At 43.7% G+C, this 12027-nt stretch overlaps 1 protein-coding gene across 1 annotated transcript in view; it reads left to right on the top strand.

Moving 5' to 3' along the window:
* Window positions 1–219: 219 nt before the first annotated feature.
* mdfic (MyoD family inhibitor domain containing) overlaps window positions 220–12027 on the top strand; it is a 30245-nt gene continuing 18437 nt past the window's right edge. The window contains exons 1-3 of the mRNA XM_012824445.3: window positions 220–488; window positions 805–973; window positions 2684–2821. Coding sequence (XP_012679899.2) covers window positions 877–973; window positions 2684–2821 — 235 coding nt within the window. The 5' untranslated portion in view covers window positions 220–488; window positions 805–876. The remainder of the gene's footprint in view (window positions 489–804; window positions 974–2683; window positions 2822–12027) is intronic.

Consider the following 12027-nt stretch of genomic DNA (forward strand, 5'->3'; position numbering starts at 1 on the left):
TTTAAGATCAATTCCATAGTCGATCATAGAGATCTCCATAAACTGGCGGGCGTAACATTTTGCATAAATATGTCTTATATCATTCTAAGAGGACTTCCAAAGTCTTTTGGACCTGGCTTGCTTTGAAACCACTCTTGAGTCCACTCTCTCAGCTTAAGAACTAACGAGCACCACGCGGGTGCAGCTGGCAGTGTGTCAGGGTGCGAGTCGCGAGCGGAATCCGGATGTGATGAAAAATGTTTCAGTCGAACTTTCTTCAGCGAAGTAGCAAAACCAGCGTGAGCGGCGGGACACAATTGCCGTGGCTTTTTTAAGCAGTTCATCAGAAAACAGAACGTTTGAAATTGTGGATGTATTGATATACACTTCTTTTTTGTTAAAGTCTCGGCAACATAACTCAGAAAACGTGTGAAGAGAACGGTGCTTTTCAGTGTGGAGAGGATGGGAATAACTCAAGCCTGAAGACTGGGAGTTGACATGTTAGAAAGGTAGCCTACTTATCAACTCTGTGTTTGTGTTTACAAAATCTGTTACATTTTCGATGAAAAGTAACTATGTCATCTAATTTGTAGACTTCAGTGCCAACATTTAGTGAGAGGTGTCCGGAATTAACGACCTAACATTTGAAATTTCGGGAGTGGGGGAACAGAAACTTTCCTCAACTTTTTAACGACATTTTGCAAGTTGACGTCACTTTTCTTCACAGCAAAGATCAGCAAGGCGCGCTTATCAACATACTCATAGCATTCCAGCTATGTTACAGCCTAAAGCCGAGACTCACTGAAGTATTATTTTCATGAACAGGGTTGGTGGGTGATAACTACGAAGGGGAGACATTTTCGGGTGTGTACAGTGTCTGGACAAGGAGGCTGTCTCATGTCCGCGGAGACAGTGTTACCTCCGGAAGGGCCTGTAGGGCCAGCGACTGACCTGCAACAGGAGACGAGTCGTCTTCTGCACAGCTCCACTCAAGGTAAGTCTCCTTGATTGCATTACGACCTTTTTTTACCAGCTAACTTATGTTCACGGAATACACATTGACATTTGCCTTAGTTACACCTAATGTTCTTAGATATGTGCATATAAATGTGTCATTACCTCAAGGTAACATTCAGACTGCATTTTGCTCATGCTACTGCTTAAATGCGCTATAAATTACAATCTGGCAGAACCTATTTCTTCAAATTATTTCTTCAAATTATATTTGTAGATAGACCAGACATCAGTATGTACAAGCCTGCATCAGGCCTGGTGTGTAAAGTTTTCATTATTTTCTTACAAAGGACTGAAGGGGGGGCCTTGGTGGCTATTAGCAACACCCAATGCCAATTATAGTTTTAATTAACTTTCTAGTTGCCCATAAGATTATCACATGTAAAATAAGCCTGGCCCCATTTTTTTAAAAGCAGCCACTGAACCGTCAACCATTCTATTTATACCGAGCATCATTACAGCACTGTCAAAAAATAGCAAAGTAGGACAAAGTAAGCAATCACAGACACTGGTGGCAAATGGATTTTCTCGGGACCTTCAAAGCATCAGTGTTAAGGCTGGATTTCCCTCTCAGAGGGCTGTGTTATGTTCCCGAGAATAGACCTAATTTACTTCAAACTGTAATCACTAAATACTTTGATGCATCACGCCAGCCATAGCTTAGTAAGAGTGCATCGATTCAGGAGAGGCGCCGCAGGCATGAAAAATAAAATTAAAAAAGGTTCTCCATGCATTAGACCAGTGGCCAAGATGAGGCCATATCTATCTCTGTATCTAAAACAACTGTACCATATCCATCATGTCCTCTCATCAGGCTGGTGAGAAGAAGTGGGAAGAGAGTCTAGGAGTTGAAACAAATATAGTCTTTGTTCGGGAGGAGGAAAGAAAGAAGGGGGGGGGGATTGCAGTGGCTCTGCAGATACATTCTTCATTTATCTCTGGAGCCAAAACAGCTGAGCCACCTCAGGTGTTGCACAATTCCACTGATAATAATAGAAGATGCGAGCAGGGGGTAGGAGGGCGGGTGCAGGTTTTTATTTCTTGAGGTTTGTTGAAGATAATGCCACCAATTCCCAATCCCACTTGTACTTTTAAAGAGAGATCTGTGTACCAGTTCTGTTGAAAACAAACTTTCTCATTGCACTGAGACAGAAAGTGCAATTACCGAGTGTGAATAAATATTACCTCAGAGTTATGAGTTATGCTATGAGAATGTTTGACGAAGACAAGTCTTAAAGGTTGGTTTTAGGCCTCTTGCATGGCTATCAGGCACATTTGCCCACTGTTTTCTCTTTTTTCCCCGAGTTAGATGAATGCGGTCTTTATGGCTGTAAAAAACTTGGCAGGTAGTTGGGTGCGGAGAAGCAGAGGAGAGGAGAAAATGAGATCCAGAACTCTGGCCTGAACGTTACCTGGTCCGCCCACACTGTTGTGTAACTTGTGTGCCAAAAAGGAATATGTTTTATCTGGCTAAGGGTACAGCTGAGGCCTCCACTCGATATTAAGCCAAGCTAATTTTTGCTCTGACCTTTTTTTCCTTGATGTACATCAACACACTGCAGTTCTTGAAGTTCAGCGGGTGCAAATAGATTGAGGTAGCAAGGGTTGATGCAGATACACAAACAACGTTTCCATGTTGTGGTTTTTATGTGGCTTTCGAATGAGGTCATCCGCTCTGTTTCGCTTCCAGGCGCATGCAACAATGACAGTTGTGAATCACCAGACGCCACATCAACAACCAAAACTCGGTCTCCAGGGGAACCACAATCCAGCGGAACGCCAGAACATGTGACGGGAGGAGGCTACACCCATGACAACCTCGTCAGAAGTAAGTAGAGTACTGACTACTGGGTGACTGTGTGTGTGTGTCCGTGTGTGTGTGCGTGCGTGTGTTTGGTAACGTCTACTAACTGTTTACTTACTCACCCTTTTTTGTTCAGTGTCATGTGTTTGATAGCTAGTGTGTCACAGCAGTGATACTCAGGTCAACTTCGACAGATTATTTTTTGTTTTGCAAACTGATATAAAAGGGAGCTTTACCCATATTGGGTCAATGGGGAAATGCATTTTCAAGTGATGTATGTTTAAATGTTAGTTCTTTGTAGACGATTGTCTGAAATTAGGGAATCTGTTGAGTTTTTTTAGATGTGTATGCCTTAGTGATACACAAACTAAGAGGGTTCCTCTTCAAAGTTCCTCTATTCTCACAGACTACTACAGAAGTGAACACCGGTTTGCAAGTGGTTTGTAGATTTTAGTGAAGTCAATGATAAATCGGGTTTGTTTGGCCTACATCAAATCCTACAGACTGGTTCCCATTTATTTTTACGAGAACTGGGTCTCATGCCCAGTGTGTTTCCGCGAGCGTGTGGAAAAATATAAAGTTCTGTGATCAGTAGATACAGAATCTGTGATGAATTCAAAACGTCGTGTCAGGATTCCTTTCTGTCCCCCTGCAAAGAAAGAAATTAATTGAATTTCCTTGCGTCTGCAAATGAAAAGAATATGCCCTTCTTTAGGAGGTTATTAATAAGGTATAATGTTGAGGTGATTCCCTTTGGACTGTCACTGACTAAATCTGTTGAACGTTTGAAAGTTATTCACATTTTTTGTGAATCATTATTCACTTCTCCTTAATCATGGACTGCAGAGAGATCACTAGCCCTCCATCTCCAAGACATTTCAAGCAGTGTTTCACGTGTCCACACTACACTTACATAAATCAAGCCACTCAAAATCACGTGCGTGGGGTGTATTTCATATAGCTTTAGCCATTTAGCTTTGGCGGTATGTGTGTGTTTTCTGTGGGGGCCGTATTATTAGATAATAATGGCAGTGTTCAGTGGTGGCTGGGCCAAGCTCTCAGAGGACTGAGCGAGTAAGGAAAGCCCTTTGTGGTTTGGCTTGGAGTGTCCTGGCTAGGACCTATACACCAGAGATTTGTTGGGGCAGAAAGACAAATCCAGCATACCTGATGGTGCAGTGGAAACCACAGGTCTCGGAACTTAGGCCTGGCTGCCGGATGACTGCCTACATTTGTTGGCTAAATTAACTAACTGACCTGAGGTGGGCCCCTAAAAGAGGAAGGATTGTTTGGGGTTTTCTGTAAAAACGAGTCTTTTTTTCCACGCCAAGGCTGGAAGGGGTGTTCCCAGTGGAATGGTTTCTATAAAGTGTGTCACCAAAGAACATCCAGGGTTTAAAATAGAATGTCTGTTGAGGCAACAATCTATCTGTTAGAAGCATGTCTAGGCATTGTTCTTTTGCACTGCGATTTAAACACCTTTTTTGTTTGTTGTGTTGTGAGGCTGCTTGTGCTATTACACTGGACAGCTGACAAGGGTTAGAGTATTCCAACACCACAATCTCGATCATGATAGGTATGTTTGGTGTTATAGACAGTTGACATTGACAAAAGTGCTGTTACATTTCGGAGGCAACAGACTACTATTGCGCTAATGTTATATGCGACATCAATGGCATTATTGTTCAGGTGCGTCACTCAGTCACAGGCAACACAGTGAATCCCAGAAGAGTATACTGACTGTAGGAAACTGGATCCTCTTTTCACTCTATTCGCTTTTGACTAGATATTTTAGTGACATTTCTTAGATATAACTTAGCTATCATTTTAACATTTCATAAAATTGGAAATGCTAAATGCTAAGGCGTAATTGAGCCGCCTTGCCATTAAAAGGATAATGCTTGTCAATGCAATGATGTTTGAAACGAACAGCATAGATTTGAAACAGATAGACCAGGGTCAGGGCTTGCTGGTAGACACGGGGCACTGCTGCAGAAGGCCCCAGAAAGGGCAAGTGTGCTGTCGTGAGTAGCGTAGTTGTAGAGTATATATATAGTGTATATTGGTACATGGCACACATTTGCATGTTTTGTGTGGTGATGTGACACCTTTTTCGCCCCTGAGTAGTCCTATATCTGACTGCTATAATGTGCATGTGACAGCGTGCCGTCACTACAGATGAGTATGTGCTCTGACTGCCATACCATAACGAGCCAGGCTCTTAGGCGCTGTGGTCAGGGTGCAGGTTTAGTACCCCGTAGACCTCGGTACAAGGCCAGGTGGGGTGAATGCTCTCTCCCTTCGCTACGCTACAGAGCACAATATTGCCTTATCTGCCTAATGCTTTGTGATTCCATGATAGGAGTCTCGTATTCGAGGTCATGGATCTTGGATCCAAATAGCTAGTTAGTTAGGTGCTTGTGAGACAGGTCCAGGCTAACATGACCTAATACTTGATACTTTTCATCAATTTAGAGAAAGCCTCTTTCTGTTTGTAAAAATGGAGACAAGCGACTAACTGTTGTTATTTTTTTAATCAATGTTAAAATAGCAGTAGTTCCGCAGTAGGCCTGAGCCATTTTTGCACGGCCCAGATGAAGACAGTGTATGTACAAGAGGTACCACCCTTGTGTTGTTTGGAGCCAGGAAAAAGCCCTGGAGGTATAAAACTCACAGTGGAATGAAATAATGCTTCCATGCTGTTTCTGGATCTCTCGCCCTCTCTCTCTCACTTTCTTTTTTTCTCACTCTTTCTCTCCTTTCTATTTCAGATGTTGGGAAAGAAAGGCAGAAACTGTGTTTTTTGGCCTTGTGAAGCTGTGGTTGTGATTGGAAAACTCTCACCATTTGTTGTTTTTATTTTTTTATTTCTGTTTTTTTTTTTTTATTAAAGAGGAAAATGGCCACCACACCCATATCACATAGTTCCATTGTGAGAAGCCATGTTCTCTCTCTCTCTCTCTCTCTCTCTCTCTCTCTGTCTCTCTCTCTGTCTCTGCACCCTATCCTCTGTTTCTCTTTCAAAAGCACTTGTAATAATATCCACCCTGTCCTCATGCTTGTGAAGAATCTTATTCTTAGTTCTGCTGGGGTTATGTATAGCCTCTCCAGTCGCCGGCAGCGCAGTGTGATCGCCCCCTAAGACCTCTTTATCCCCATGGCTACAGCCTCACACAATTCATTTAAACAGGTCAAACGCCCGCATTACGGCAGACCATTCAATCTCATTGGCTTTGCTATTGTTTGGAGCACAGCTTGCAGACCTTCACGAAAGCCTGATCACAGTGATTCAGGAGGAATAAGAGAGAAAGAGCAGTGAGTTTCTGTTACCTCTCTCTATCGCTCCTCTCTCTCGCTTTCTCTCTCCTCTCTCTCTTTCTCTCTCTCCTTTCTCTTTCTCTACCCCCCCCCCCCCCCTCCAGGCTTCTGTGGCATCTAGCAACGCTAATAGCAAGTGATTGCTTCCATCCATGCAGTTGTTGGTGGATTGTTTTTTTGGGTTATTCTTTTTGCCTTTCACAACAGTTCTTTTGTTTCTAGGTTGTCAAGTTTTCCAGCTCTCACTCTTTTCCTCTGTGTTTCTTTCTTTCTCTCTCTTGTTCTCTCTCTTGCTCTCTCTTTCAGCTTCGTGTGATGACGTGCTTGTTGGTTGTTTGTTTACCCATGCAGCCAAAGCAAAACATGCTCCATGCCCACGCTTCTGGTTTTAGAAACTTTAGCCACATGGGAGGCATTCTCTTTTTGCACAAGCAGGTGCAGTGTATCATGTCTTTCATTCCCTCTCTCTCTCTCTCTCTCTCTCTCTCTCTCTCTCTCTCTCTCTCTCTCTCTCTCTCTCCCTCTGCCTCTCTCTCTCTCTTTCTCTCTTTCTGTCTGTCTCTCATTGTCTTTCTCATGTCATCTGACTTGTGAAGTTTGGGAATAGACAGGTTCATTCCATATCATGATCGATCCCTTTTTTCGCTCAGAGATATTGAAGACTGTGAATGACTGACTGGGCTGTGTCCATGTTCCTCTTCAGAAAGTAGATGTCACCCTGTTTTAGGCTACTGTGATTGAAACAGAAACGTCCGCATTGATGGGGCCTTTCAATGTATGTCAGGCCGCTTAACAATAGAGAGATCGTCTGGCAAACTGATGATGATGATGATAGAGAGAGTGTTCTCTTTCTCTTCCCCCTGCGGTTCTGTTGCACAGATGGAGAGATGTGGATGCATCAGAGGAGGAAAGCCCACTTACTGAGGAGGAAAATAAACCCCCACAAGTCAGATAACAACCTGACGTCTTTGTTGTGAATCCGGAAATCAATAGTCAGCCTCAGTTCTTAGAAAACAGCAAGCACTGTTCTGATTTAGTTGTTGTGAGTATGTCTCTGGAAAGTCACACAAAACTGCGTGAGGCCTGTGACGGGTTGAAGTATTGCTTGAGTCTCCAAAGGATGTTTTAGTTGAATATACCCTTTAATTATGCAACAGTTAGGTCCGGTCGAGCCATTTATACATTTCCGAAGAAGAGGCATTCCATGAGTGGGGATATCCTGGCACAGCCTTACTCAGTCTCTTCACCGCTAACAATCACTCCACGTTTTATATACTTAAACCGTTGGATTGTACAATGTCAACATTTCATTAATTCAAAGTGAGAGAGCAGAAGGTAGGCAGAAATTGTATTATTGTACATACAGTTTTTGAGTGAGGAAAGGGAGCAAATGGAATAGGGGGAATGTAATAATGAACATTTAATGTGAAGAGATGAACAAATTAATGTGGACAAATAGCCTCTCTGATTTAACTTGGCTGCAGAAGGACAGTATTTGTTGCTGGGCAACGCTTGACGCCGAAAACTCAGGTTTGAACAATTTTTTGGGGGACGGGAAATGAATAAATAAAATCAATATAAACAAAAGAAAACACAATTTGGTGTCTTCAAACTCAATAAGCCGGCAGTAGAACTGTCGTATAAAAGCAGTATCCCACCCGTGTTCATGGGGTCCATGGGGATATCCTTCACCAACCCCTCTCTCACTTGTGTCATAGTGCTTAAATAGCCTGAAATGACATTGGAGCCAGTCATTTCTTGAGTGCTCGGAAGGGTGAAAGAGAGAGAGTGGGAGTAGGCTTTCTTTTTCCTCCTCCATTCTACCGACTTCAGAAATGCAGCTTCTTTTCCAGAAGCTTCTATCTCCTCCTGAAATGAGGGTCTTTGGCTTTACAAGCCTTACCAGTCTAAAATAAATTACAGCGACCCCCCTCCCCCATACACACACACACACACACACACACACACAACGCCAGTTTAGGTGGTTAATCACCACATTATTCATGGTGTGTCAAATAGTTCCTAAGTGCTCTCCTGGATAAAGAAGCACTGTCTCGTCTGAAGAACTCCTACTTTTCTCCCGCTCTCCAATTTTTTTATCAGTCTGGAAATTCTGAAGAGAGCCAATAAGGTCAAACAGACTTGAGGCTTTGCACTATAAAAAGAAAGACATTAACTTGGCCTTTGTGTGAATCCCTGATTGTGCCCTCTCACTGGTTGAATCCTCAAGGTTGTTCACTTGACAGGAGCGAAGTGACCTTTTTTACACTGCCGGATATGTGACACTTCAAAAGGTTGATGAATATTTGTTTAATGGAAGTGTATCCACACATTGGATATAACTCCTCTCTCAGGAAGTGCTTCTGATGTTGCCCTGGTGTGAATGTGCTACTGGTGCTGGTAGGAGCGAGGTCAGAAGAGCTGCACATTCTCCTTTCAGGGTAGATGAAATCATTCACTAAAGGAATACAATGTGACACAGGAATGGTAACAAAAACTACTGTACTGTTACCTCAGCCCTTTCAAAAGACATTCATGTAAAACACACTCGTATTCAATACACTCTCATACATTTCATTTTTAAAGGTGGGGGGGGGGGGGCTCTTATTGTTGAAGTCCTGTAACCATTTCCAGTAAAAAAGACTGATTTCATTGTTGTTATGTAAGGATAAAAAAAAGATACGTATAAATCAAGAACCCCACCCGACTCCATTCAGCGCTCTCAGATGGTGAACGACCCTGGAGCAGAACCAGGCCAGATTAGGTTCTAATGTGCCGGTTGTGGGCCGGGTTCTGTTCTGAAGTCGGCTGCCATCCATTCTGTCTCTGCACAAATTATGTTTCTAAAGCAAGAGGCCATTAAAACAGAGAGGTAATTTTCAAGTGATTACTTAGCAGCGGGTCAGAGAATCAGAAACTGTATAAATAGGGTGAAATGCTTATGCAGGGGTTGATTAAAATGGCCATTGTAGTTCTACATCCGAGGGTAATTATTTCCTCATTGTCTCGGGTGTCGATGTATGGTGTGTTTTTTTCAAGCCTTCTAATTAACATTCCCTGAACCGCTAAATTCCGTTCTCTCAAGCATGTATGTGTTTTCTTTTGATATTCTGAGATTTAAAATCCTGCAGGCTTGAACCCAGGAAGTGTGTATGTAATCGTGTACTTCATATTTTCACAGCAGAATATTTGAGCAATCTTTGTTTCCCCCCACACACTCTTTTCCTCTGACACCCACTTTTTTTCAGCTGAGAATTCTCCAGTCCTACATCCTCATGTCAAACATTCGTGTGCATTGTTTCAGTTGCTAGCTAAAGATTTATATTGGAATTTTCCTTTTTGTTCAAACATTTGGGGGGAACGGAGTGTGTGTTGAGCAATTAGATGTACACACACACTCACATACAGACACACACACTCATAGAATAGTATGCAGATGAAGAATCACTCCAAAGGCAGACTGCACAGAGACTGCAGTGAGGAGCTGGTTCTCTGGGAGACCCCAGCAGTTGAATTCCTGCGCTCCTCCGCAAAGAGACTCCCCTCGCTGCAGGATCCAGTCCCAGTGGCTTCCTGGGTGCCTGCACCTTCCCTCACCCTGCACACAAAACATCAGTTGGAAGAGGGGGAAGAAGAGAGTAGATTGAGGAAAAAAAACACACAGAAAGAAAGAGAGAGGGAGACAGAGGGAGCGGGATGGAGGAGGAGAGAGAGCGAGAGAGGAACCCACTTCAAATGAGAGTAGAGCAGAGGGGATTACTGGGTCTCTAACAGGGTTTTGGCTTTGACATTAAGGTTAAACCCCATTTCTATTAGGCGTCCCTGTGTGTGGTGGCGGGGCGGCTCTCTCGTCTGGCCCCGCCGTGTTTGCAGGTTCATCGCCCCGGCGCCGGGTCATTCTGCCAGGTCCTCTGATCACTGAAGGGTGACTGGGGAGCGGAGCCCTGGCTCCAGTCCTGACACACACACACACACGCACACACACAGTTAGACACACTCTCGGTCTGTCTCTGCCAGACACACACATACACACACACAAACACACACACACTGTTAGACACACTCTCTGTCTGTATCTGCCACACACGCACATACACACACACACACTGATACTCTCTCACACACACAAACACACACTGACACTCTCACACACATACACACACAGCACCTCAGAAGGCTCAGAAGTGTTCTGTCCAGTTGCAAAAAACACACACACACGCGCACACACTCACACAAACACCTCAGTCAGAGATCCCGCAACTCACTCTCATACACACATTAAAAAACAAGCACACACTCGCATCCAGACACACGCTTGCCAGCAGGGATCGATATTGCCGTCTCCCCGTTTAAAAAGCCACTCAGAGAGAGACGAGGCACCTCTGCACCCCGGCCTGATTCCCAGGGCTTAAGGGCTTGATTGGCACCCTGAAGATAAAGAGCATTGACCCACAGCTGTCCATTAGGCCAGCTTAATGCTGCGATTGATACTGAGCAAATAAAGGAACCATGTGTGCTGATGCTTTGTTTTTTTATAGACTCCTCATGTGAAATGGTGAGGTGACTTTTGGTATCTTTTTTCCCCAGTTTTTTTTTCTTTTTATGCTTCATTTTGGATGTTACAAACATCTGTTTGCTGACCCTTGCCCTGTCTTGTAATGTCTCCAACAGATGCATTGTATGCTGTTGTAGTTTTTTTTTTTTTGGAAGCCAGTTTGTTTCCTGTGGAACTTTTGCGCAGCATGAGATTTTGAAATCGGTGGAATCTGTGAGTCATGGGCCCTAACTGAAACTGAAAATACACCCCTTCTTCCCTCCTTTCCCTTGCTCCTTCTCCACCTCCTTCTCCTCCTCCTCCTCCTCCTCCTCCGTCTCTTCCTCCCCATCCCTCCCTCTCTCTCTCTCTCTCTCTCTCTCTCTCTTTCTCTGTCTCTCTTTTTCATGTCTGTGTAACTTGGGGTTGGTTGTCAGGGGAGGGTGGAGCACGCTCGGGGCATGCAGTCTGGCAGCTGGACCAGGCTTGCTCTGAGTCACGTCATAACGGATCTTTCTAGAAAGCTGTGGTAGCAGCTTAAAAAAAAACAACAAAAAAAAGCGCGGGGTAAATCTGTGCAAGATGTGCAGCAGTTTAACGCAGCAGCAGTGGTGAAGAAGGAGACTGTGTTTATGGCATTCTTCTACCCCGCTTTGAATGGAAAGAATTGGAAAAAGGCGAGCACGTTTGCACTACATGCGGAGATGAAAGAGAAGAAGAGACTGAAATTGAAAGATTGATAGAAGGAGAGAAAGAAAGGAGAAATGAAGCGAGAGAGAGAAAGAGAGGTAGGGAGGGAATGAGAGAATAAAAGGGCAAAAGGGAGAGGGAAGAGAGAGAGAGAGTAAAGTAGTTCAGTGTTTTTAACATGGTAAGTTTAAGGCCAAGGATTTTCTCCCTGTTATGCTGCATTAACACCACTCAAATTAGCACCGTGCAAATTTCACACAACACAAAGGAGGGTAGACCTTCTGGCTCCAACGAAACATAAGTGATTTTTTTCCACCTCAATGTGCTTCTGTACATTTGAAGGAAACGACATCTCATAGGGCCCCCTTTTAATGATTTAGATAGCAGTCAGACATATTAATCACGGAAAAACGCTCAGTTTTGAAATCGAAGGATAATTGATGATAGCCTGCTCCTCCCGGAGAGCACTGTAAGGTTCAGGTCGTCAGAAATCTCGCTCTTGTCTTTTAAGTTGCCTTCTCCACTGTAAAATGTAATTAAGGAGAACAAGGTCTGAAGGGGTTACTTCTTCCCCTCAATCAGCAGTCAAATTACTAAATTTGAAATTAGTAAATCCCGGGCGCCCCGTCTTTCCTTGTCATTGTTATCGAGAGCAAGACGGAAGAAGAAGAAGAAGGGAAAAAAGGGA

The sequence above is a fragment of the Clupea harengus genome, chromosome 16 (assembly GCF_900700415.2).
Source record: "Clupea harengus chromosome 16, Ch_v2.0.2, whole genome shotgun sequence".
Lineage (NCBI taxonomy): Eukaryota > Metazoa > Chordata > Actinopteri > Clupeiformes > Clupeidae > Clupea > Clupea harengus.